Source organism: Saccopteryx leptura, chromosome 2 (assembly GCF_036850995.1).
Source record: "Saccopteryx leptura isolate mSacLep1 chromosome 2, mSacLep1_pri_phased_curated, whole genome shotgun sequence".
NCBI classification, from domain to species: Eukaryota; Metazoa; Chordata; class Mammalia; order Chiroptera; family Emballonuridae; genus Saccopteryx; species Saccopteryx leptura.
The window spans coordinates 255,849,658-255,877,653 of NC_089504.1; the positions used below are offsets into that span (position 1 = coordinate 255,849,658).

Genomic DNA, 27,996 nt, shown 5'->3' on the forward strand with positions numbered 1-27,996 from the left:
TGACCACCAAGGGGCATAACGGGGCTTGGGTGGGGGCGTCAATGGAACTGTTCTCTGCCTTCACTATGGTGCTGGTTAAATGACTGTATGCTAACTATTTTGAAAGATGAATTTCATTCTATGTAAATCATACCTCAATAAAAAAAAAAAAAGCTCAATGTGAAGGGAAAAAACAGAAAAGGATAAAAAGGGTCTTCATTCAGGTTAAACTCATGTCAGGACGTATAGGAGAGCAGAGCACAGTTCCTAGGGTAGCCGGGTCCAGTTTCAGGAGCATGGAAGGATGCTCATGTTGAGAGAGAATGCTCACTCGGCCTCCCGTGGGCCCACAGTCCCTCTGAATAGGACCGAAGATGGCGGGGAGCAGCTCTGCGCACCAGGACACCACGCCCACGCCCAGGTTGACGATGTCGGGCTGAGAACTTGGAAGAGACCAGGCCTCCAGCCTCACCCAAGTCGGCATGGCTCTGTCCTTCCCTCCTATTATCCTGGTGTTTGGAATTACTGTGGATATCTGTACGGTCCTGGAAGGCTTGTTCAAAGAACAAATACAGGGATTTGCCCGTGGGGTGGGAGAAAGAGAGCTGAGGTTCCAGGAGAAGGGGGACAGAGGTGCGGCTTTGCAGGTGTTCCTAAGGAGTGTGAAGGCTCTTGCTTTTACGATCCAGCTGCAAAGCTGTTCTTCCTCCAGGGAGTTCCTTCCATGTGCTTGTTCCTGACATTTTCCTAGAATTCCACCTTAAAACGAGCTGGATGTACTCACGGCCAGTGTCTCCGCGCAGAGACGTTGCGCTTACACCATGACACACTGCAGAGCTGGAGCCTGCTCCCCGACATCTGGAGGCCACATGTCAGGAGCAGCTGTATAAAACGGCCCGCCCAGCCGACCGAGAGTGACACTGCTTACCAGACGCCCGGGCAGCATGAACCTCAGTCTTCTGTGGGTGTTTCTGCCGCTGGTCACCGTGGCCTGGGGCCAGTACGGCGACTACGGGTACCCGTACCAACAGTACCATGACTACAGTGACGACGGGTGGGTGAACCTGAACCGGCAGGGCTTCAGCTACCAGTGTCCCCACGGGCAGGTGGTGGTGGCCGTGAGGAGCATCTTCAGCAAGAAGGAAGGCTCAGACCGGCAGTGGAACTATGCCTGCATGCCCACGCCCCAGAGCCTGGGAGAGCCCACGGAGTGCTGGTGGGAGGAGATCAACAGGGCCGGCATGCAATGGTAGGTGCCTGCAGGGGGCGCCGATGCACTTGGGGGAGGGACACCTGATGCACTTGGGGGAGGGACACCTGATGCACTTGGGGGAGGGTCACCTGATGCACTTGGGGGAGGGACACCTGATGCACTTGGCTTGGGATGTCACAGCATCTCCCTCTCCTGTCACAGCAGCTCTCTCTCTCTGGGGACTGCTTGAGCCTCAGGGAACAGCACCCACTAAAGCTGGGAAAATCCTGCCAGGAACCTTGCCACTGTGGCTCTGCACGGGGCAGGGCTGGGGCTGAGCTCAGGACAGTTGCAGGACAAAACCCCAGGATGGGGAGTGTCCGAGGCAGAGGGCTCCTCTGTGGTTCTGTGCCTGCCGGAAGCAGCTCGACCCTCAACTCGGTCCAGGCACAAGTGTGGGTCTGAGAAATGTTAACCAGCCCACAAAAGACAAGTACAGAGAGTGAAAGTATTTAAAAAAATAAAAGAACACAAAAAAATTATTGCCTTTTAACATTGTTGTGACATCCAAATGGCATTTTCATTTTGGAGTGATTTATTATTGCTGTTTTACGAAAGGATTGGCTCATCACAGTTGTTGGGAAATAGATGGCCAGACCCTCACCACAGACAGCGGGAGAAACACTGCATTAGAGCAAGGAGGGGGAGAGAGAGGACCAGAAACATAAGCACAGAGAACTGAAATGAAATAAGCTCCCTGCTGCCCCAAGGAAATGAGCTCTCTGTTTCTAGCGCGAGGGCCTTCTCTCTGTCCATCGCCGGACAACAGTTCATCAGAGGCTTTCAGGGAGAAGAGGGGCTCTCACTTCACTGGGCTCTGCTGTCGTCAGCAGCATGGACACGGTCCCAGCCTGGACCTTGCTGTGGGGTGAGACTGTCCCAACCCCACAGCTGGTGAGGAGCCCATCCCAGTGGTGACAGACTGTGAGGCTGGGTATTCGCGGCAGCCTGGATGGAGGGAGGCCCATCTGGGTGCGGGGCAGACCCTGTCCAGGGAGAAGGGGTAGTGGGTTTGGAGGTGGTCAAGCACTAAACCCCGGGGGTCACACTCCCAGCAGACAGAGCAATGATGGGTCATGGGCGGGGAGAGACAGTGACGGGTGGAGGAACCCAGCCAGAGGGGGCCTCCGAGCCCTGACAACAGCTGCCGTGTTACACATGCTTCCCCTGCACACGCACCATGCTGAGGGCTTCACATGGACCACCTCCACACTCGGAACAGACCTCTAAGTCACACTACAGGCAGACAAAGCACGCAAAGTCTGGAAAGTGGTAGAGCCAGGATTGGGTCCGGCGAGTCTTAAATCTGAAGCATTGGTTCTTAACCACGGGCGGTGGGCTCCCAAGAGCCTGCTACCTCTACCCAGCGTGGGCTCTGTCATCAGAGCCAGAGCCACAGGGAAGGGTCAGGGCCACAGAACGGGACTCAGGGCAGTCTTTGTTCTAGGGAGGACCGGGATCTGCAAGGTCACACCTAAGCCCAGTTCTGGAGGGTTGGGGACCAGCTTGGTTATCATGACTCAGGAGGGGCTCAGGGTAGAGAGAGGGTCACATAGGCAGCGGGAGGTGGGGGAGGGTCCCTTTCCTGGGCCTTCCTCGTCGTCCACCTCCACTGCTGTCGCGCGTGTGGACTTAATTATCCAAAACCCCTTTGGACAGCTGCCTGGCTCAGAGACTAGCCTTGCCTCTGTGACGGACAGTCATCAGTGACTCCCCGAAGCGGGGCCCATCGCCTGGCGTGGGGCTTGGGGATGACCTAAACCAGGGGTGGTCAACCTTTCTATACCCACCGCCCACTTTTGTATCTCCATTAGTAGTAAAATCTTCTAACTGCCCACCAGTTCCACAGTAATAGTGATTTATAAAGTAGGAAAGTAACTTTACTTTATAAAATTTATAAAGCAGAGTTACAGCAAGTTAAAGCATATAATAATAATTACTTACCAAGTACTTTATGTCGGATTTTCACTAAGTTTGGCAGAATAAATCTTTATAAAACAACTTACTATAGTTAAATCTATCTTTTTATTTATACTTTGGTTGCTCCGCTACCACCCACCATGAAAGCTGGAACGCCCACTAGTGGGCGGAAGGGACCAGGTTGACTACCACTGACCTAAACTGTCCCTCTAGTCCTCCCCCTCCCCCAATCTGGGGGATCTTTTATGGGTGGGGCCCTTTATAGAGCCCCAGGAAAGCAGCGCTCAGAGATGGTGCCTCCGCCCCCAAAGGGAGAGCCCTGGGTGCTGAGTCAGGAGGCCTGGGTTTGGAAACTCGTTCTGAAGACAACCTGCCATGTGGCCTTGGACCTGGGGCTCAGCTCCCGGAGCTCCCAGCCTGCTTGGAAAACGAACAGCCAGATGGTGTGGTCTCAGAGGGCAAGCCTCCGTGCTCCATGCTCTGCTTGGCCCTGAAAATGAACTCAGATTTCTCTTGCACTCGGTTGTTCTTTCTGTTTAACCTTCTGTTTAGAGAAAGCAAATGATGTTTACTTTTAAACTTGACAACTTGTGATCGGTTTGTTCATGAACTCCCAGATGACTTAAAGACAAGCAACAGAGAAAGGGAGTGGGAATGATATCACTTTGTTTGGCCGAGTGAGATGCTGACAAGTGAGATGTCTCTTCCGCCCCCTCTTTCCCCACAGTGTGAATTTGCAGAGTTAAAGGACACCCCCCCCCCCATTCTTTCCTATGTAACATCCTTTTCCCCCTCCACTAATCACAGTACACAACACACAAACATGACAAACAGCTTCTTCACCACAGGACTCAGCCGCCCCAGGACTGACACCAATGACCGCAGAAGCATTTATATATGTAGTTATTGCTTTGAGTTTAGACTCCAGTCTCAGTGAAAAGTCTGGAAGGGAAGAAATTGATCATCAGCTGACAAGCAATGGCATTGTCCCATCCAGGCTCATAATTTGTTCTGGGGGAAGAGTCGGTGGTTTTGTGCAATTCAGTCACTTTGTGTAACTAAATGAGCCTGCAGATTTTTTTTTTTTTTTTTGTATTTTTCTGAAGCTGGAAACAGGGAGAGACAGTCAGACAGACTCCCGCATGCGCCCGACCGGGATCCACCTGGCACGCCCACCAGGGGCGACGCTCTGCCCACCAGGGGGCGATGCTCTGCCCCTCCGGGGCGTCGCTCTGCCTCGACCAGAGCCACTCTAGCGCCTGGGGCAGAGGCCAAGAAGCCATCCCCAGCGCCCGGGCCATCTTTGCTCCAATGGAGCCTTGGCTGCGGGAGGGGAAGAGAGAGACAGAGAGGAAGGGTGGGGGTGGAGAAGCAAATGGGCGCTTCTCCTATGTGCCCTGGCCGGGAATCGAACCCGAGTCCCCCGCACGCCAGGCCGACGCTCTACCGCTGAGCCAACCGGCCAGGGCGCCTGCAGATTTGATGTTAAGAGCAGGGAGGAGTCTTGAACTCCTGCTAGAAAAGTCCAAGCGCATTTCCAGGGCCAAGCAGAGCATAGAGCAGGGGAGGCATCGAGCCTTCTGGAGTCACACAATCTGGTTCCTCCTTTTCCAAGACTTGACAACAGTATTAGTGTTGGCTGAAGACACTCGCCAATGGGAACCCAGTCTCTTAAAGGTGCTTGCATCACAGCTCAGTGTAATTTCCGCCTTAGCGGTCCCCCAAATATTTCTCCTACTTTCACTGGTCCTCCAGTGTGTGAAAAGGTTGAAACCCGCTGATCTAGCACCATGTCCTTACTCCACAGATTTAGGAATTAGGGCCAAGAGAGCAAAGCAATTGAAAAATCAGTGGCATATTTCGTGAAATCAGGTCCTATCACCCTAGCCCTAATCCATGCGCTGCATCAGAGTTTATAAACGTTCCTCCTTCCCATGTTCCTTTGCCCATTCGTTCACTACCAAATGCTCATGGTCACAAACCTCCAGCCTCCAGCAACGTGCAGATGGATGATACGCATGCATGCGTGCATGTGTGTGTGTGCTTCTTTGAGGTACCCTGAAATAGAGAGATGATAAATTTTGGAGTCGAACAGAACAATTCCCAGAAGGCAACCCACTACCACTTTTCGGCAAGTCATGTCCACTGTCTAAGCATCAGTTTCTACCACCACAAAGACATATCCCCCAGGACTGCAGAAATGAAATGCAGTCATAGAGGACGCATTCCCGGCTCCTTCAGGGAATTACTTAACCTCACCAAACCTGCGCTTCCTTATATCGCAAAGGGTGATGGTGGTTGAGAATGAGTTATCAGAGCCTGTTTTGCAGGCTTGTTTTGTTGATTAAAATAATTGGCGTATGGAGAGTGCTTTAGCACAGTGCCTGGCACATGGTCAGGCCTGGATAACAGTGGCTGATCCTCACGAGTGTGACTGCTCTGTGACATCCAAAGAGATAACCAGCCCAACAATGGGTGGGTTATATAAAGCTGGAGTCTGAAATACAACCTGCTCAATTGTCCAGGCCCCCAGTACGCAGTGTTATGTTTGGGAAAATATAATTCAGTGACGATCTAGAAATATAAAGTGTACGTCATATCATCAGTGTCCCGTCTGTCGTCCAATATTTTCAGATAGACCCTGAGGGGGCGTTAGATCTCCTGGTTAACAAATATCAGAATAATTGCTGCTCATGAGCGCCTGAGGTCCAGCTTGTGATCCTGCACGGCCTGGCACTGCTGTCAGGCCATAACCGATGCCGGGGCATAAACCCATCTCCTGCGATAATCTGCCCAATGGGTGGGCCGCAAGCAGGACAGCCTCAGAGTGACCCCATGCGCTTCCTGACAGCGCATGGCCCCGGACAAATCTGAGTTTGGATCCTGGCTCTTCCGGTCTTGGCCAAGGGCCATGCAGCCATGACTTCATTTAATTCTCGGAGTGTCTCACATGAGACCCCACACAGCACGTTAAGGTCATGGCTAGGACAGAGTCGTGTCTGCTGACTCCTCAACAGGGAGCTGAGCCCCAGGTCCAAGGCCCTTTTTAAAACTTGGATTTGAATCGCTCTGGCAATGCAATCCCTGTCCAGCTACAGGCTGCCTTCAGCTCTCTCTCACCTGTGTTTGCAATTCTGCAGCTCGTGGCCAAATATTTAGGTGAGTCTTGTTAAATAAGATGTGCCTTTTTAAAAATAAAATAAAATAAAAAAGGGAGGGGAGCAGAGGAGAGGGCTGGCTAAAGCGACATGCATTTTGCAGCCTCGTCCCTGAGCAGGTTTCGTTCCTGAGGGAGAAGGTGGAGGTGGAAGATGGACTGCTTGCCGATCCCCTGGAAACTACCTGCAGCAAGTTGCAGGGCCCCTCGTGGAGCTGAGTGATGGGCTCGTACAAGTCCACTCCGCCTCTGACAATGGCCGATGCCCGATCCTCCGTTTGTTCGTTCACTCTTCCATTAGATGTGTGCTGGGCCCCAGCACCAGGCACTGCGGGGAACACAAACTGAAGATGAAATGGTCTTCCCCTCCCGGGTTTCACCATCTCCTGGGGGCCTTAAGTCATGCTGGAATAGCTATGTGACAAAGAAGGTGTGCGTCAGCCACTGAGGCAGACGGCCGACTCTGACAGCTTGGTTTTAGGGGCCATCTCTCAGGAAATGCACGTTAGCCCACGGCTTCCCACTGACTGGGGGCTGGGGGCCGAGGGCCAAGGGTAGCTTTCGCAGCATCTACTCACAATTGTGTGTGGACCCAATGGAAGTATGGTGGCGATAATAAACAACTTGTTAAGCCTTAAAAGACACTGTCTCCAGAGCTGTACACGCATCGCTTTATACGGTCTTCACAATGACTTTAATGCATCTGTGCTATTACTACGCCCATTTTACAGATGTGAAACCGAGGCCATTAGAGGGCATGATGCCTGCCTGAGGTGACCCAGCCAGGAGTGGTTTCAGCGCCAGTGCAGCAGCCTAGTCCACGCTCTTAACCACTGTGCTACACTGCTCCCCACATGAGTGTGGAAACAGACACCCCCCTCCCCCCCCGTCCCCAAAGGTCCACTTTTGGAAGGAAAAGTTCCATTGTGTTGGCCACGTGCACGACCAAATTCCAGAGCGGGCTCATCTACCACCGTTCGAGGACAGTGGGCCACAGGCCGGGGTGGGGCGTCCTGCTTGGTTACCTAGGTTTCCCCACCCGTCCCTAGGCCTTGAGCCTGTAGCGTCCAAACAACCCTCACAGGGCAGCGCTATCTGAGGTGCTGTGTGAGCGAGTAACACACATGCCTTCCACACAGGACAGGACTGTGGGGTCAGACGCCTGGTTGACAGCTGGCAAGGAATTCATGGAACTTCAATGGCCTTCAGCCTGGGTACCCCTGCATGAAGCAGGTCAGCTTATCTCGCTCCATTTATTTTTACTTAGGGAACTTCCCACCCCGGGAAGGCTGTTCCCTGTAGTGCTCCAAGGACACAGGTCAAACCCAAACAACAGACCTGGGGAAACCACACATGCCCATTCTGAACGGGCTGCTCTCAATGACCAGGACCGCAGCCTTGCAGGGACGGTCAGGAGGAAGGCCACAGAGAGCCCCTCGTGAGCTGCACCCTCTCTCCTGACACACGTGAGCTAGCATGATGGGTCTTGGGGCTTCCTATTGGCACCGGCTCTCACTTGCTGCGAGAAATGGGAGAGGACAGACCGTCAGCGTCCTGCTGTCCCAGGCCCTGGTGGTCACCCAGACTTCCTGATACGTGCTGGGTGGTGATGGTCTTGATGGGGTGTGAGCAATGGCCGCACCAAGAAGATTAGACCACTGAAGGGCAGAGGTCTCAGTTCTCTCCCATCGCTGAGCTCCCCAACGTCCATTAGGACTTCCTACAAGTCCTGGGAACAGGGAGTTCAGGCTCCTCTGTACGGCCAACCGAGGACCAAGCCTGTCCCTCAACTCTCCTCTCAACACGGAAGCACAGCGACTGGTCCAGAGGAGCAGCTAAGGACAAGTCTGTTGAAGAATGAATACAGAAAGCACTATATGCCTACTCACATGTGCACAAGTGAATAAGAGAATGGGAAGTACATAGCGTACCGGCCAGAGATGTGAACTCCACCTAATGTCTCATTTGGTCAGAGCCATAGCCGTTTTCCAGTAACTGAAAATGAAAGCCGGTCACCGACGGTTTTACAGTTTGTCACGTCAGCAAGGCCCCTCTCACCTGTCAGCACAGGGCCTTTCTCCTCACTTTATCTACGATACTTTCTGGAAACTTATCTTTACTTGGGAAACAGGGCTGCATTCCAGCGGGTGTCAGGCCAGGGCACGTTGACAGCTGCCTGCTCTGCTCGCGTGTAAGAGGGACCGTGGTCCGTGGCCGGTGGTGGTGGTGGTGGTGGGGGCTAAGGGCCGGAGAGTGCTGAAGACCTGTTCTGGAGGGGCTGTGAGAGACCCCACTCTGTGTCGGGTGGGAGCCCACTGTGGCCACGTGGAGAGCAGCACCCTCCTTGGCACAGGAAAGGTAGCAAGCCTCGAGGTACCAGTGGGAAGTGGGGCAGGAGAGAGAGACAGCAGTCAGTCCTGGAGACAGACCAAAGGAAGAACTTATACTATGCAAAGCCAATGCTTCATCAGGAAGGTGCTGGGAAGATAAACAGGGCCGATTCCTAGACCAGCTGTCGCACCGATTGAGGAAAAAAAAAAGTGAACATCCACGGGGCCATGGGAAGGGTCTGTGGACCAGAGAGGAGGGGGTTACCCTCCCTGAAGAAGCAGGCATGAGTAGCTAGCACAGGAAAGTGACCTCTAGAGGGTGACCGAGGAGTCTGTTGGCCTGCGACAGCTCTGCAGGAGTGCCTCCACCCGCCAGGACCCGCGGTGGGCACTGGGGACAGAATTCAGGCCAAAACTCTTCCTGACCACGGAGAGCCTACAGTCTGGCAGGTGGCAGGAAGACTCCTGGGTCAGGAGTGAAGACCTGGGGAGTGTTCCCAGCTTCCCTACTGGGTCAACCCGGACAAAGCACTGTGTCCCCCCTGGGGCTCTGCCTGCTGGACAGGGTCCAAGGAACAAGCATCCTTAGGGCTCTGCTCGTAAGCAGAAGAGAGGTTCATTTGAAGTTTATCTCTATTCAATGCATTTCTCTCTGTCTTCTTTTTATTTTAAATTCAAGTAAAAGGAAGTATATATTATCTTTTAAATAGCATCAACAATATAGTCTCATGTTTGTAAGATGCTAGATGTCTCTATATCCCATCCATTTATGCACGCCTCCATTAACAGTATATTTACTGAGATCTGTCAGGAGCAGCGGCATTCCTAAAATTTCCTCCCGGTGGAAGATTCAGAATCATCTGGATTTTAATGGTGAGCATGTGTCGTGTCTACAAATACAACCAAGTCTGTTCTTATTTGCATAAAAATGGCATAAATGGTTAGACACCTAGGTCAGGGAGAGAGTGGCCTCTGACCTACATGGTGGGAGCTGGGATCCCTGGAAGGGACCGGTGGGTGTGTCACTGTCACCAGTTCACTTAGGGCTGCTCTCTTCTCTGCAGGTACCAGACGTGCTCCAACAACGGGCTGGTGGCCGGGTTCCAGAGCCGCTACTTCGAGTCGGTGCTGGATCGCGAGTGGCAGTTTTACTGCTGTCGCTACAGCAAGAGGTGCCCCTACTCCTGCTGGTGAGCCTGGGGCCAGCAACAGCCCCCCACCCCAAGCCCTCGGGCTGGAGGGGAGCTTGGGGGGATGGGAGTGGTGCTCTGGTCTATGATTTTGCCTTCAGAGAAGCCTGGGCCATCACAAACAAGCTTAAAATGCAACAGTTAAGCAATAGAATGGATGAATGAGCAAGTGGATGAATGAATGAATGAATGAACGAACGAATGAATGAATGAACCAACCAACCAACCAATGAAAAGGCCAGAAAAATAGGGCAGAATCTCTCAGGTCAACCAACCAATGAGAAGGCTAGAATAATATTCAGGGAGGGATTTCTCAGGTCAACCACCCAATGCTCTTACACTCCTCTTTTGGCAGAAAGAGAAACAAACAGAACAGCACAGGGACATGACCTGCACAGGCACCCAGCTAGTTCATGGGGGGTGGGGGGGTGGCCCATAGAGCCTGGGCCCATGAACCCCTGTTCCAAGGCTCTTTCTCCTCCATCACACTAACTTCTTGTCACATCTGAGGCTGCCGGACCCAACTGAGAACCTATTTTTTCCTGCAGACATTCTTCAGAAGAAGCCAACCCCATCACAAGTCAGAGTGGCAAACACAACATATAATTATAGACATGCACAAGCGTTGTTTCTTCCTGGTTCCCTGGGCTGATGCCAGCTGTCCTGAGCTGGCCGTCACACTGACTCGGAGGAGAAGGTGTATGCATTTATTTTCCCTGATAACTGACTCTGGGTGTTGACAACACAACCTGTCCCAAGGCCTTCAGTCTGCAGACACGCCAGGCCTTTCTGCCTCGGACAGGAGGATCAGACAGTGTCAACATTTGAAGGCTGGCTCCCACGAGTGATTTATCTCTAGGCTGTGATGCCTGGAAGGGCAGGCTTGTGGGGTATGCTTATCCTCTGCAACCAGACAGCCCTACTCCAGTAAGCTCAAGGGGGGCATGGTGTCTCTGGGGACGGGCAGCTCTAAAAGCTTAGCACTTTCCTGGTAAATTCAGAACTCAAAGGCAGCTGATGTCAGTGGTGGGAAGATGGAGCAGGGACCTCCTCCAAACTGGTCCCACAAAGTAGTCTTACCCACGGGGGCCACAGAACAGGGTGCAGATCCTGAGTCAAAGACAAGGAGGGATTTCCCATATCGGGAATAAACTTCTTCCCCCTTCCCTTCCTTCCTCTTCTTCTCACTAGACCTGGGTCATCTCTAGAAAGTCACTATACTCTCTAAGGCAGGGAGGGGTCTCCAAACTACGGCCCGCAGGCCGCATGCGGCCCCGAGGCCAATTATCTGGCCCCGCCGCACTTCCGCACTTCCGGAAGGGGCACCTCTTTCATTGGTGGTCAGTGAGAGGAGCACAGGATGCATTCACATCCTGTGCATCTGCATCCCGTGCTCCTGGAGTACTGTATGTGGCAGCACCGCAAAGCGTGGCATCGCTCACGTACAGTACTACTTCCGGTGACACAGGACGCAGTGTCACAGCTCCAGAAGTGCGTCATATCACTTGTTAAGGCTAGTAGTAACAAATACGGAACTGGACATTGACCATCTCATTAGCCAAAAGCAGGCCCATAGTTCCCATTGAAACACTGGTCAGTTTGTTGGTTTAAATTTACTTGTTCTTTGTTTTATTTTAAATATTGTATTTGTTCCTGTTTTGTTTTCTTACTTTAAAATAAGATAGGTGCAGTGTGCATAGGGATTTGTTCATAGTTTTTTTTTTATAGTCCGGCCCTCCAACGGTCTGAGGGACAGTGAACTGGTCTCCTGTGTAAAAAGTTTGGGGACCCCTGCTCTAAGGAGTCTCGAGCCCATCACTTAAAATGACAACCACCTTTTCTGGTTATAAGAATCTGATGCCAGCCACAGACCTCATCTTCAGGAAGAAGGACATGCACTTAAGCACCTTCACACACAAGTGTGCAGAGACTTTCGGGACACGCAGGTCACAAGTTGAAACCCCAGGACCAGAAGACCTTTGGGGTTTTTAAAATTTTTTTAATATTTATTTATTTTTATTTAATTAATTGTGTTTACATAGATTCTAGGGTCACCCTGAATGCATCCCCCCTCCCCCATATTCTCCTCAACATCTCCCTGAAAAATGTCTTGACTCCAAAGGTGCTTTTGGAAAGGTCAGTCCAGATGCCCGGCACCATTGTTTTAAAGATTGGGCCCCAGTAAGAGGGGACAGCAGGTAGGAGGAGCCTGTGACCTGAGAAGCTTGGCCTCCCCCCACCACGCCCCCACCCCACCCCCCATAACAGGTTGGTCTCCCACAGTGACATCCACTTCCTTTTGTTTTTTTGGGTTTTTTGTTTTGTTTTGTTTTTTACAGAGACAGAAAGACAGTCAGAGAGAGGGATAGATAGGGACAGACAGACAGAAACGGGGAGAGATGAGAAGCATCAATCATTAGTTTTTCATTGCGACACCTTAGTTGTTCATTGATTGCTTTCTCATATGTGCCTTGACCAGGGGCCTTCAGCAGATGGAGTAACCCCTTGCTCGAGCCAGTGACCCTGGGTCCAAGCTGGTGAGCTTTGCTCAAACCAGATGAGCCAGCGCTCAAGCTGGTGACCTCGGTGGTCTCGAACCTGGGTCCTTCTGCATCCCAGTCCGATGATCTATCCACTGCGCCACCGCCTGGTCAGGCCATCCACTTCCCTTTGCCACTAGGCATTCAATGCCAGTTAGAATTTAAATAAATTATCCAGAAGAGTAAGAAACAAAATCAGTTAGTCCATCCATTACCATGTTAGGAAGATTTCCCCTTAGGCTAGAAAGAAATACACCAGAATTGGGGGCCCCTGGATGGCCCAGGGAGCAGTTCAGGAAGGACAGGGGTAAAAGAGAAGTTAGATCCCAGCAAGGGGAGGAAGGTCCTCGGGGCAGCAGGAGGACTAGGGGAGGGGCCTGTTCTCCTGCCGCTGGAGCAGGCCTCTGTCACAGCACCTAATGCACACACTAGAACTGTGTGCATGCGATTCCCAGTCTCCACCTAGCCCGGGAACACCTGGAGGACACCGAGTGCTTCCTGACCTTTGTGTTCCCAGGGTCTAATATATAGTGCTTAAAATATGGTGTCTGCTTGTCTGCTTAGTAGTTACTGAATGGGTGTTTGACTCAATGATTCCGGAGGGCTGGCGGAATAAGGTGAAGAGACCCTGAAATATGTAAGTAATGTACTTTGTCACTTTAGGAGTTTGGGTTTTTTTTGTGTGTGGTTTTTTTGTTTGTTTTTATTTTATTTTTCTGAAGTGAGAAGCGGGGAGACAGTCAGACAGACTCCTGTGAGCGCCTGACCGGGATCTACCCAGCATGCCCCCGCCCATCTGGGCTGTTACTCCATTGTAGCTGGAGCCATTCTAGCGCCTGAGGCAGAGGCCATGGAGCCATCCTCAGCACCCGAGCCAACTTTGCTCCAATGGAGCCTTGGCTGCAGGAGGGGAAGAGAGACATAGAGAAAGGAGCGGGGGAAAGGTGGAGAAGCAGATGGGGGCTTCTCCTGTGTGCCCTGGCCAGTAATTGAACCTGGGATTTCCATATGCCGGGCTGATGCTCTACCACTGAGCCAACCAGCCACAGCCAAGAGTTTGGTTTTTTAAGCCTGCCTCTACCCTCCTAGAATGTAAGCTCTGCACAAGCAGAGATCTTCGCATGGATGTACCCTGAGCCCCCTAAATAGTGCAGGCACACAGTAGGCACACGATAACAGCTGTCGAGTGAATGAATAATGTCAGCCTACTTCTGGGTTTTGCTGTGAGGGTTCAATGGGATCACAGAGGCCTGCTGTTGGCCCTGGCTAAGACCTGTCTCAGGGCCTGGTCCCCTCACCCTCCCAGCTGCGGCGGGGACCCAGCCCCCTCCCCAACAAACAGGCCATTCCAGGGCAGTCTTTGCCCAAGGTCATCGCAGTCAAGGGTCAGGTGACGTTGTGGGAAGCAGACCTCATGGGAAGTGGTCCACAGTGTGCCGGGGGCATTCTGACAGCCCTCCCCAGGCAGAGCAGGAGGAGCCGGGGCAGCTGCGTGGCTCAGCCCTGCGAAGCTTTGGTCTCTGCCCAGGCCAATGGGAGAGCCGGCCCTGGCGGGGTAGTCACCCTGTCACTGGCTGGCCGCTTTGCTCCTAGCCAAAGAGAATAACACAGGGAGGGGGTTCGGTGCCCAAGGCTTTGGTGATGAGGCAGGCAAGAAACTGAGGCTCCTTGGTTTTAGAAAAGCTGTCCAGGGCAGAGGTAGGGGTGGATGGAGACAAGGGTAGGATCAGGGGGGAATGTCAACATCTTCCCAGCGACCCCACAACCCCACGCTCTGTGGATCCTGTGATCTGTGTCACTATCCTAAGCATTGCTGCTTGGGGCTTTTCCTGTTTATTTGGATGCTGGAACCTGAAAAACTCCCAGGTCTTTATGTCTCAAATTTCCACTGATTTTCTAAATGATGCTCCAGATTTCTAGGGTCCCCAGAGGGCTGGCTCCAGGCGACACTTTAGAAATGACTTTTCAAGTTCCCTTACATGACGCCCCAGTCAGGTGCTAATGACTTAATGAACATGGAGTTCTGTAGGTAGAAACAGAGTCCCAGGGTCAAAGACTGGCGAACAGAGATAAGCAACTTTTCTTAAGTTGCCTGAGACATTTGGGTCACCCATGGCAAAAGTGACCCCTAGCTTTGTTCTGCAATGGTCCGCAGGCCCTGGCCTTTCGTCACCCTACCTGGCCACCAAAGACATGTCACGGTCAAGAGTCAAAGGATGGAGGTGGGGGTGGGGGCAGGGTAATTACTCAGAAAGGCACAGTAAGCCAAGCTGGAGGCACGGCCCACTGAGAAAGACTGCACTTGGCCGCCTCTATTCCTGGTTTCGTGGTGCTAGAGCTGAAAGCTACCATGGTTACCAAAGAGAATGGTCCTTTTTCAAAGGCGAACTTGGAGAAGCAGCAGAATGGTGACCCTGGGACACAGCGCATGACTCACCAACCCACTGGTGTGTCTAGACATTTCCGTGGCATCTCTAAATTGCCTGAGTCATGACATTGTATGTCTTTCTAATTTGACCGAAGCCTCTGGGGTGTAAATGAGGTCTCATTTCTTCAGCATCTTGGCATCTGGCCTGGCACAAAGTAGCCCCTTAATAAACTCCTGGAATGAGCAAGAGGCTGTCGCAGGCCCCTAGAAACCGTAACCATGGTGAAAGCTGACACTGACATATGATGAAGCAGAATCCTGGGAAAAGGCTTCTTTCACGTGCATTGTTTTCTTCGCTCCTCCTAACGGCCCTTCTGAGTGAGAACTGCATCCCCACACTTTCCACAGGGAAAACCGCTGATGACCCTCCCGTGTGAAAGCCCCCGTTACATACCTCACTAGCTTGGATGACCTCCCAGGGTGCTGGACGTATTTGGGTGGGGATGTTTTTCTCTTCCCACTTTGCAAGCCATCCTGCAGCCCGGAGCCTGATGCTGTTGGGAACCATCTAAGTGAGTGTCAACTGTCTCCGCTCAGGAGCCTCCGGGGAGTCAGAGATCCAATGGCTCCCTGCAGGAAGAAAGCCCTCAGCCACCCAGCTCCCAGCGAGTGTGGACTGATTGCTCTAGTGGGAACCGCGGTGCTGCTCTCCCTCTGCTCTGTGCCGTCTCCCCAGATGTCACCACATCACTGAACTCTGGCAACAAAGTGAATTCCTGATAGATGCGGACACATAGTCACTAACAGCTCCCACCACACTGGACACATCTGTCAATCTGCATGTATTATTTATGGATGAGAATCTGAATTCTTTATCCAGGCAGTTGTCAGCAAACTACAAACACGTGTTGCTGAGGAAGCCACAACCCTGTGGAGATTGTTCGCAATCATTCCCCAGTCTGCAAACAGCTCTGGCTGCGGCATTCACACACCGGACGGACCCCACCGGCATGCCGCGGCTGCCCAGCCAGGGAGTTTGGGCGCCAGGAACTGGTGGTATCACACTGAGCATCAATTTTCTTTTTTAAATGGTTCCTCTCAGATCTGTGGCCTTTCATTAGATAACAAGTTTGGACCCAAAATGTGATGCCCTCCCTCAGATTTGACACAGGTGACCTTCCATTTTACTGTCCACCTTGAAGGTCCCTGACTCTTGAAGGGCAGCATTGTCCACCACCTTCCTCCTTTCCCCGTCAGGCGCAAGTCCGAAGCCAGGGAATGGATCTTCGTAATTCCCTGCCCCAGGTAACAAACACAACAACCAACACAGTTCACCAGCACACGCTCGCTCTCGGTCCACCCCAAAGCCCTGGTCGGAGCTGGTCTTTAGCCCACTCCACTGTGCAGGTTTTAACACAAGACAGGTGTGTGTGCATGCCCCCCCCCCCCAGGAACCCTGACAGGGACGGGAGTGACCCAATAGGCACCCAGTGGTAGCGTGGATGCCGACTGCTCCCCGCCCCGGCTCAGATGCCCACTATAGCGTGCTCCCAGAGCCCTGCTGAGAAGGGCAGCTGCTCCCCCCACCCCCAGGGCCACTGAACAAGTCGGAGGCTGTTATTATGGAAATGAGACACCCACGCTTTGAGAAAACAGGACTGGATATTAACATTGGAAAGCAGCTCTCACTGTGTTTAAATGCTGAGTGCCCTCCCAACAACCAGAGATTGCATCACATGGCACAAGGAGCCCCCGTCTGCATGCACAACAGCCTGCTGCGGGCAATCCGTTGGACCTTTCATCGGTCAGAGTGGCTGTCACATGAATTGCGGCACATTCGTGGTTCACAAACGTGTTGGCTATCTGCCTGTCGGTGAAGCCTAGCCTCCCTCCCCATGCTCAGCTGCAGAGCAGAAATTGCAGCAACGTCAGAGATGTGGCTGGTTGTCTAGTGAGTACTATCTCACCCAAGGCGACTTAGAACAAAGCACACCTTGCAGCTACGGACCAGATGAGTTGCTTTTTTCTCTCTTTCCCCTTCGCTCTATTGTATCCCCTTGACTGGATTCTAGAAGTGATCATTCCTTCTACTCCACTCATTCATTCATTCATTCCCTGCATTGGCTAGTGACAGATTTAAAATAAGGTAGATTTCATAGGCTTGGAGTCAGTTCCTAATAAAGATGATGATGATGATGTTTATTTATTGAGCATCTATTCCATGCTCATGTTAGCTCATTTACTCCTCAACACGCAAAAATGATGATAGTAGAACATGGTAATGTGGGTTATCACACATGACACCCACAGAGGCTCCTGGGCCAGAAGCTGTGATCCACTCACAGTTCCAAATTCAATAAACTTCAAACAGACCCAGAGCTCTCTCCGTCTTGATGAGGAAACAAAACCCGCACAGATGCAGCATCGCGCGGGAAAGACAGAGTCAAGTGGTTATAGGAGCCGGAGCAGAGATGGTGGAGGGGCAGCTGTCCCCGCCAAGGTGCAGGACCAGAGTGGCCAAGGTGCAGAACCTGAGTGGCCAAGGTGCAGGACCAGAGCGGCCAAGGTGCAGGACCAGAGCGGCCAAGGTGCAGGACCAGAGCAGCCAGCCAAGGTGCAGGACCAGAGCAGCCAAGGTGCAGGACCAGAGCGGCCAAGATACAGGACCAGAGCGGCCAAGGTGCAGGACCAGAGCAGCCAGCCAAGGTGCAGGACCAGAGCAGCCAAGGTGCAGGACCAGAGCGGCCAAGGTGCAGGACCAGAGCGGCCAAGATGGGATGTGACTGGCGAAAGCCAAGCTGGGTCGGAACAACTGTGCTTGCTGACTGGCCCAGGCTTGGATGGCGAGCTGACAGCCCCGTTCCAAGACAGCAATTTGGAAAATACTTGAGGACTTTCCTCTTCTAATTTAAGCCACAGCTGTCTTTGGAACTCTGTTCCCTGTGCTATGACACACAGTTGAGCGTTTTGAAATATAAATCTCCAAAATGCCACAAGAGGAAGACACAAACATAGATATTCTTTCTCTCACCCCCAGGGCGCAAGGTCTGTCCGTGGAGAAGGGCATTTTGGTGACTGCAGGGGCTCCGGCCACCCAGTCCCACCTGGCACATTTCCCCAGCTCTTTGACGGAAAAGCCAAGGGGGCTGTTCCTCTGAGGGTGCCTTCCTCCGGGTACAACTACATTTGGGTTTTATTTGTCTCCTCTTTGAAGAAATAATCCAAACAAGTTCTGCCGCAGCACCTGTGGGGGATGCCAGCCACAGGGAAAGTGAGTCTAACCTGAAGCATTGCATTCCCTGTGGCTAACCTGGAAAAGCAGTACGTAAGGGGGCTGATCACAAACTGACTGTTTCGTTAAGAAACTCCTCAATGATCTGCTGATCCGAAAAGGCCATCCTCTCTTTGGCTGGAGGAAGATTGGGAGCCAATCTCCACACCTCAGTTCTACAGGTGCTGAATTCCCCCTCTGTGCCCAGCGCTGACCTAGATCATAAAGACGTACCTGCCTTGCACCTCTCAGAGCTCCCGCCAGGAGCACGTCGTGCTGGTCACCATCACGAGACCAGGTGCGACACAGGATTCGGGTTTTTCTAACCAAACATGGACTATGTAGTGCTGGCAAGTCACAGGACATTAGAATAGGATATTTAAAATACGGAACTAGCCTGACCAGGAGGTGGCGCAGTGGATAGAGCATCGGACTGGGACGCAGAGGATTCAGGTTTAAGACCTCGAGGTCGCCAGCTTGAGCGTGGGCTCATCTGGTTTGAGCAAAGCTCACCAGCTTGAGCCCAAGGTCACTGGGTAGAGCAGGGGGTCACTCGGTCTGCTGTAGTCCCCCCCCCCCCGTCAAGGCACACATGAGAAGCAATCAATGAGAAATTAAGGTTCCGCAACAAAGAATTGATGCTTCTCATCTCTCTCCTTCCAATCTGTCTCTCTCTATCTGTCCCTCTCTCTGTCTCTGTCACAAAAAATAAATAAATAAAATAAAATACGGAACTACTGGGAAGTGAAGGAAGTAGGGGCTCAGCAGAATCACATGCCGGATTCCACAGAAAAGGCTTCTCTACAGCGTAGAGCAGGGCTGAGCTCCAATGCACAGGTCGGAAAACACCCTCAGTTCGCTTTCGTTTTGGTCAGGGCTGGAACATGGTCTCCCGGTACCCCATTCTGGTGTGTTAGCCTGTAAATAGCAGGCGTCCGTGGTGTGTGCGTCTCAGGTTCCCACCGCCTCAGTGGAGGGTGTGGCAGTGGCTGGAACGGCCCCCAGGGATGAGCCCCATTGCTGGTCCGCTCACCTCGGGCTCTGTGGCCTGAGAGCTGGGCCTCCAGGGTGGCTCCCAATAAGCCCGTCGACCTAACTGCCAGCGGGTCAGAGCCTGACGTTAGGTTCCACGGCTCAGTTATCAATAGAAGAGGTGGATTTTGATAAAATCTTACACGGGGGTCCTCGGGTTACAAGTCTCAACATACGATGTTTCGAGTTTACAACTCTCACTCCCATAAAAACTAAAAAATATTAAGACGTGACTGTTTTGGCTTAGGCCATTAACATCGTCCTTACAGACTACATGGGCGAACTACATAGTTTGGTTGCGCACGGTGGAAGAACGCACAGTAACGTGGGTACGAGTAAGGGAGTTAATGTCCCCCAGAACACTTACCTACACCATTTTTTGTTTATTTGTTTGTATGTTCTGGATTATGATTTTACAACTGTGTTAGCATGGATAAGTGACTTAGGCTAGGTTGTTTTCAACTCACAGCAAAATTCGGGTTATGTCACTGTCATAGGAACAGAACTGTGTCGTCCTAACCCAAGGACCCCCTGTACTGACTCACTTTCTGTTGAGGAACAGGTTCAACATCTTTTCCTTCATTAAGACTCTAGTTAGTTCTCAACCAGACCTGGGACAATAAGTAAAACGGGCCTGTGCATCTAACTAAATTGCCCCCCGTCCAACATAGTGTAATAACACACCTGGGCTGAGCTCTGGGGTAGGTCCTGTCCTCAGCTCTCAGCACCATCTGTAGGACCCACTGGTCAGCCATTGGTCACTGACTCTGGTGGGGTCTGTTGGTAAGTTCAGTGCTTTAACAATCTTAGATGAGGGCCCTGGACGGCTGGCTCAGCAGTAGAGCATTGGTCCAGTGTGTGGATGTCCCGGGTTCAACTCCCAGTTAGAGCTCACGGGAGAAGCGACTATCTGCTTCTCCACCCTTCCCCCTTCTCTCTTTTTCTCTCTCTCTCTCACGCGCTCTTCCCCTCGCCCCTCCCCCAGCCATGGCTCAATTAGTTGGAGCGAGTTGGCCCCAGGAGCTGAGGATGACTCCATGGCCTCCACCTCCAGTGCTAAAAAATGGCTCCAGTTGCAAAGAAGCAAAGGCCCCAGATGGGCAGAGCATCGCCCCCTAGTGGGCTCGCCGGGTGGATCCTGGTCCGGCACATGGGGGAGTCTGTCTATCTGCCTCCACTCCTCTCACTAAAATAAAAAAATAAGTAAATAAAAAAAAAGAATATTAGATGAAAACATTCTCTATCAATCTTAAAAAGCTATTCAGCATGAATGGGCTTTCTTCAGCTCATCACTAAGGTATTAATTTTAATTTCTTTCCATCTCCTTCAACCTCAGAAACATAGAAAGTTGTACAAGCGGTTCTCTGTTGTCTAGTTCTCAGTGTTCACACACAGCTATGCACACACACGTACACACACACACGGAGAGGTGCACAGGTGCCTGCACACACACGTACGCTGTAAAGGGGTACGTATACAAGGCTCCCGAGAAGAAAGCTTCAGTGAGACCATGTCAGACTCAACAAGGGAGCTGGCCAAACCTGGAGTTCTGCCCCGCGCGCCCCCAGTGCCATGGCTTTAGGGGGACTGGCCTTCCGCTTCCCCGCCCCCGCTTTCATTTCCTGACCGGTCCCTGCGCCCGTCTCAGGGTCTAGTTCTGAAAAGCGACATGCTTGCTTTCTCTCCAAGGAGCTGTGAGCGGGGCTCTCATTTACGAGGACATTTCGTGTGTGCATCATGCTATCCATGGCTAAATGCAGACACATCAACCCCGTTCTAGAATTCTAGAATCCCGGGCCACATTGAAAGAGGGCTTCCCCAGTAGGCGGTGTTTGGGGGGTCCATTCCCCACTCCTGGCTGAGGCCGTGCCCCCTTCTGTATTTTTATGTTAACAAGTCCTCACTTAGCTCTGGATCAACACCCGGCCCATACCGCCTGCCAATGGCAGAAAACGTACTGTGAGCTGCACCCCAAAAGTCACTCATCCAAAAGTGGTAACGTATTTTTGGATCCATAAAGTAGGGGTCATTTCTATCAATATCCCAACTTCTCCTCCAGCCCCCTTAATCCATGGTTCTGGAAGATAGTCTCAACTTGATCTCACAGTTTTATCATAAAAAACAAAACAAAAAAACAGCAACCAAAAATCCATCATAAAATAAAAACCTGGCTGGGGCCTCCATGGAGCTCTTCCAAAGAGCACGTACCACACACATTCTCCAGGCATCCCAGAAACTCACTGGAGAGCACTCCCCACCAGCAGGCCTGCCAGACCAACTGTCCAGTGGGGCAGGGCCTGCCTCTGGTCACTAGCAGAAATGAAGTAATGCAGATGCCTGTTAGAGAAAGCATTAGATAACATTTTTTTCCCTTTGAAGCTTAAAACTTTATATTAGTTTTAGAAAAGGCAAGCCTCTTTTTCCCCACTTTATTCCAAATGTATTTAACCCTCCAAGTGATTTGACAGAAGATCCATAAAAAGAAAAGAAAAGAAACATCTAGCCTGATTTATTTCCAAATAGTTTTGGCATTGGGATTTACCTCAGGCAGTACTGCCCTCAGTAGATTCCGCCTGAGCACATACAAGAACGCTTGGCAATTAGCTTTATACATTGTATCCAAAGAATACCTCAAAAGTTCTGGGAAATATTTTGTGGTCCCGAGAAGTGAGGAAAACACCTCCTACCCCATCTCTTTTAATTCTAGTGTGCATTATTCACATTCCCCCCAAATTTTTCATTTCTTTGGGTAAATATTAGTCTAGCACTTGTTAGAATCTCTAGGAATCACAAACCAGTGGAATTCAAGCAAGGCCCTATTAGGTCCACTTATGAGTCATTGGGCATTTTCATTAGAAAGAGGAAGGCCTTGTCCTGGGTCTCATTAGAGGATTTCTGAATTGTCAGAGTCCTATTTCCCTATAGGAACACATTAAACAGAAGCACAGGTCACCCACTCTGAGCTGGGCCTGGCATCCTGGTAGAGCGTGATTATGTCTTGAGAAGACAAAAACCAGAGAACGAGGACAACGGGACAACATGGGGACAGGAAGGATTATGAACCAGGGGCTCTAGCTCCAGCTTCTCTTGAGCCAACCATGAGTCTTGCTGCACCAATGCCCCGAGATCCTCCTAGGAGACCTTTCAGCTTATCGATCAGTCTTTTCAAGATTTCATGAGAGTCCTTGCAATACGAAGACTACATACAGGAAGAACTTTCTATCATCAACATATAATGACCTGGGGAACCCAGATCAGAGGAAATACTGACACTCACTGACCAGTTTCTCCCCAAGCAGCCTTGAAAATGTAGATCGGTCGTCAGGGAACCCCCTTCATATGAGAAGAATGATTTGGGTCCTGAAGCTCCCCCGTGGTAAAACCCTTATGAGATTGAGACCTTAGATTTTATTCCAGGGTGGACCCCAACAAACCTTACTCACTGAGAATCCCAGGAGTGACGTACTCTTGGAGGAGAAAGGAGAAGGAGGAACAAAGTAGCCCATTTTCAACTCCCACCACGTACTAGTGTGTCACACATATTTGCACTCATCCCAATGACAAAGCTATAAGGGAACTTTCAATCTTATAGATCAGGAAGCTGTGATTAAGTGGCCCTTCCAAAGCCATTTATTTAAGTGGACACATACTGTGAACCAAAAACAACAGGGGCCAAGGCAACAACACCACCCTTGTGGAGTTTACATTTACTTTAATATTTTCCAAGCATGTTTTTGATCATGACTCACAGGAAAACAGATTAAACTATCATACAATATCTATATCTATATCTATATCATATAGAAACACACACACACACACACACATATTTGAAACGAAATTTATATACACATATCCCCGAACTTATCCTCCCTGTGTGCACTGTGTTCTCTGATGTTTTCTATTCTGGTTCTTCTCTTTCAAAGCTCATTTGGCGATAACCAACTGAACTGATTTCATGATCCACTAATGAGTCCCTATGTGGTTTGGAAACATGGTTCTGGCTGACTTAAATGGAATGAGCTCATATTGATATTATCATATTAGTCAATATGTCTTCAAGGCCTGGGGAGTCATCAGCATCTCTCTCCGAGTATAGTTTAATGGCAAGAAGAAGGAAAATGAGACATGGGACGAAGTTGTTCCTCCTTTTTCACAGCCTGGGATGCTTTGTTAGATGCGATCTAACTCCAGACTGGACCTCCTCCAGTGTTCAAAATCTGTCCCTTCTTCACAGCATGTCTATATCGATCCCTCTGCCCCCGCAATAAGAATGAGTTTGATCTTTTTCCTCTAACCTTCTGTTCTTCCCACACAGGATGACCACAGAATATCCAGGCCACTACGGCGAGGATATGGACATGGTGTCCTACAGTTATGATTACTATATGCGAGGAGCAACAACCACGTTCTCTGCAGTGGACAGGTGAGCCTTCCCCCCACCCTCACCCTCTGGGCTAGGGGTTTGAGGGGCCGGGATGGGCTCCGTGCAAGGACCATGCCAGTAGGAATTTCGATTTGGGATTTCTGCTATTTTAGTTTCCCACTTGGTCTGGGATAACTGAGAGACTGACTGGATGATGGGAGGCAATGAGGATTGAAACTACTCTCATAAATGCATTGTGTGAAATAGCTCACCCTTGGAGCTGAGGATGAGTCCAGCCCGCCCCAGAGCGGGCAGTCCTCTATGTGGTAGCCCGTGATGCTCTAAGCTCTCCCCTTCACTCAATTTCAAACAGCATTTTTTTTTTGGCCAAACATCAGGAGGAGAGAGCAAAGATGGTTGAAGGAGTCCCCACTGCCAACCGCTCCTTCTCAGTGCTGCTTCTCTGTATGACCCACCCCTCTCTGGGTTGTGAGGAGGGAGACAGACAGAAAGGGGGCTGGAGAGAAGAAACACACCAACTTATCAGCCATATTTATAAATGAAAGAGGAGAATTTTAATAACCCAAAAGAAGGCACTAACTTTCTCCATCTCCTTTCTCTCATAATCAGCTCCCCAATTCTACCTTAAATGCCTCAAAACAATACAATAAGAAAACAAGAATTCTTCCCCCTACTGCTATAGAGAGAGGTGTGGGTAAATGCAGATGCTAAAAGGTTGACTTGACCCTCTTCCAGTCAGGTGAGAATCACTTTACCCAGCAAGTGAAATTCTGACACGTTACCAATACATGATTTGCAAACAGCACAAAACAACATTAACTCATTAAATTGTGGACATGATGAATATGAGTGAGACTTACCCTTTGTGTCTATTTATGTTTTTAAAGGAAATGGCATCTCACCCAACTAAAGATAACTTACTAAATGAGACCTACAATTTGTAGAAACAAAGTAACAAAAAACATGCATTAATTAGCTCTAAAAGGGCTTCCTGAATAAGCACCTGTATGTTGACTCGGGAGAGTGCCTCAGTTCCCACTCAGTAGTCTTTTTTATTCTAGTTACATTTTAACTAGTTTAGTTAACCTATTTTCTAGAAGTAGCAAATCAAAAAATGAACAGGGAAGATAGTACTTAGAGTGAAACTTGCCTCACCAGAAAGAAGAAATAGCTAAATGATCTCTCTCTCTCTCTCTCTCTCTCTCTCTCTCTCTCACACACACACACACACACACACACACACACCTAGAAAGACCTCAGAATCAAAGACCAGGGAAGCGTGGGGACAGCACACAGGCTGTGCAGCCCCTGCTTGGGAACCACTGTCCTGGCGGACATGTCAGAATGAGTCCCTTGGTGCTCTTAGGACCAAGTCTCAATTTTGTGGGAAAGCCGGGCTGGAGGTCCCTCTCAGCTGCGTCTGCAGGCAGATGACTGGGACTTGCCCACAGTAATGAAATCCACTCGATGAGCATGCTGGCCAGCACATGGCTCATCTCCATCCAAAGTCAGCCACATCCTCTGATGAGAACTGCAAAAATAAAGACTAATAAACAGTTGGTGGCCCAGGACCCAGCTGGGGGCCCCAGTTCCCAATCGTTGTCAACAAACAACTTGGAGTGATAAAGCCTGTCTCGGGCTGCTGAGAAGAGCTGTGTCCCAGGAGCTGAGTGTGGTCAGCCTTCCCTTCCCGATCAAGCTGGTATTGGCAGAAAGAGGCCTTGGGGGCTGGGAATGGAGAAGAAGAATCCCAGAGTTGAATTGTCCCATGGGCTTCCAGGCTCCTAAAGGACCCGTGTGATCCTCTAAGGAATAACTCTTTCTTTTCCGCCCATTATGAGAAAGTTGCGAAGGATGTGTCGGCCGTGTGCCCTGAGGGGTGATGGGTATCCACTTATGGAGGCCTTACAGTAGAAGGTAGAGTGTGAGGTCTGAGCTCCCCTGATGTGGATTCTGAAGTCATCCCATCATCACCTTAAAGAAAGATGCTCATTTCTCTGAGTCTGGCTCTGCACCTCAACAATAGGTCATGGTGAGGGTTCAATAAGTAAACATGCACATATCTAGTGCCACGCCAGAGACCCTGGTGGGGCTCAGCAAGTAGTGGTTACGATTATCATTACCGTCGGTGAACGATGTTAGACCCAGAGAGCGCCGGGCAGAGTGGGCGCTCAGTGACTCCTTGTTAAGTGGGTGAACAGATACAGGCTTGCGCTTAGCAAAGAACCTTCCTTGAGAAGTGTCCGCGCCACACTGCGCAAGGCTGAGCGGCTGTCCGTGCACTCACACCCATGCCCGCCCTCTAAACAAACACGCAGTTCCATCTGTGGTCAGCAGGAGTGGCGGGTGTTTCGTTTTTCCCTCTCTGGGGTTTTAGCGTGGTTTCCCCTCATTCACTTCCCTGTCCTCGTGGGCCCCGAAGGAGCGTGCGGCAGCTTAAGAACACACGATGAGAAAGAACAAAGCAGCAAATGGATCGTCTAGTTACGGGAAGACTCTATACCCTGTAATGGGGACAGTGTTCCATAAAGGCTTGCATTCCAAGCTGTTAGGAACAGAGAAGTGGGGAGCTGACCACAGGACCCCTCCTGCCAGTAACCTAGTCAGTCACCTTCAAGGGGCCCCCTGAACTGGGTGTGGCAATGTCCAGGCTTCCTGACCTCACAGGGGTCTAGAAACGTCACAGACATGTCCTCTGAGAGCAAAGGGGGATTAGATGTCCCCTCAGTGCCTAACTTCTCCAAGGGTGGGTCACTGCTTCTCTGTTGGCCGTGACTCTTCCTGTGGACGGTGTCTTTTCTCACTGACCTTTTCTCTCTCACTTTCTCCCCCAGGGACCGCCTGTGGAAGTTTATAATGTGCCGGATGACCGACTATGACTGTGAATTTGCCAATGTTTAGATTTGCCGCAAACCAGATCTGGGGGAGGGGGACCCGAGCGTGTCCACCTCTGGTAATTGATGTTGGAGCATAAGAGGTTCCTTCTGCCCTCTCTCTTCTCCCTGAGCTGGTGGGTAATTGCGGTGCCCGCCTGCTAAGCCTTTTCTGACTAGTATCGCACGTATCGGCAAATCCACAATGAAACCACGTTTCTCAGCTTCAACACGGTCCATAGCAACCGCTTTACAGGACTGGCGAGGGCTTCCCTGCTGCCTGTACAGTGCGCACGCGCCACCCTGAACACGAGCCTGCTTCCCGGACACCTGGCGCGAGCAGTCCCTGGGGACAGGCGCGCTGGAGCGGGGGATGGGGCAGGGAGAGCTTCTCTGCAGAGTAGAAGCTGGGGTCCTCGTGGAGGGCACACCTCCCCCTTGAGCTGAGTGAGCACGCTCAGTTCTGTGTTCCGGGGTGAGGAGACTGGGAGGTGAGTTTAGAAACGGGAGAGTTTGGGGGCGGAGCTGGAAGACAGGATTGGAAGGGTTTCCTGAGTCAGGAGAAGGTTGTCCGCATGCCCAAAGCCTGGGACTGCAAGGAAAGCAGTGACCTGGTGAGAACCAGTCTCCAGGAAGACAAGACCAGGAGGAAGAGGAAGGTCAGAGAATTGGTCTCAGGTCAGAATCCTGGGGGAGAGGGAGTGGGGAGCGTGTGCACAGGTTGCTTTGGGAAACAGGAATGGGGTATTTGGAGTCACTGACACCCGGAGGCAGGGCCAGGACTCCTGGGAAGGCTACCCGCAAGCTCACCTGGTCTGGTCCTGACTCCTGGACGGGGAAGGCTGCCCTGGGCACCCACCCCCCTTCTGGGTGTAGTTTGGGGGTACCTTTGGCCAAGGTGGCACCATCCTTCCCTCTCCTGTAATGTGTCTGTCCCCAGCCCTTTCTATACTCTTCACTATAAAATAAAGATCTTAGCATTCACTGTACTGCAAATGTCAAGGGTCCGTTTCGGCTCTCTCCCTGCCCCTTCCCAACCACTCATCCATCCTCTCAGATAAGGGAGCGTGGCACCATGGCATGCGCCAGGCGCTGAGCAAGGCATCGGGAACACACTGCTGACAACGGCTGAGGACGGCCAGGGAGTCCCTAATGAAAACAGACGTGCGCGGTGCTCCCATCAATGGTCGGACCAAGGGCGGGACTCCCTCTCTCTGCCTTGGCATCTAGCCTGGCTCGTCCTCAGCAGCCTCAGCCCACCTCCCATCAATCCGTCCCATGCCCTTGAGCCACAGGGAGCCCCTATTTCCTTTCTACACGAACTGCCTTTTGTTTTCAGGCCTGCGCTGCCCTGCCCTGCCATCTCCCCATACGTGGACCCAGGAGAGCAGGCAGCCAGCAAAACCACAGCAGCTGTCCTCCGCTTTATGCACCCCACCTAGGCGGCCACCATGGTGGGTCTCCGCCAGTAGGGCTGCTTCCCAGGGAGACCCGGGCCGGAGGGGAGGGCGGGGCGAAGGGAAGTCCTCCGCTGCCTTCCTGGGCGGCCCTTCCTCACGGTGTGTCCTGCCTCCGTTCCCTTGTTCCCTCCCCTCTCACAATTCTACTGCACAACGTGCTTCTCTCTGTTGTCTTTCACAAAGGGAGCCATGAATTTTCTGGCAATTGCTGCCCCGGTTCAGGATGGCCGCCGGAAA

The 27,996-nt window shown here is 51.4% G+C and overlaps 1 protein-coding gene across 1 annotated transcript; it reads left to right on the top strand.

Moving 5' to 3' along the window:
• Positions 1–882: 882 nt before the first annotated feature.
• Positions 883–27,283, top strand: DPT (dermatopontin). Its single transcript, XM_066371443.1, has 4 exons — positions 883–1,228; positions 9,703–9,828; positions 23,358–23,465; positions 26,261–27,283. The coding sequence occupies exons 1-4, from the start codon at positions 924–926 to the stop codon at positions 26,325–26,327; spliced, it is 606 nt and encodes a 201-aa protein (XP_066227540.1). The 5' UTR covers positions 883–923; the 3' UTR covers positions 26,328–27,283.
• Positions 27,284–27,996: the final 713 nt, after the last annotated feature.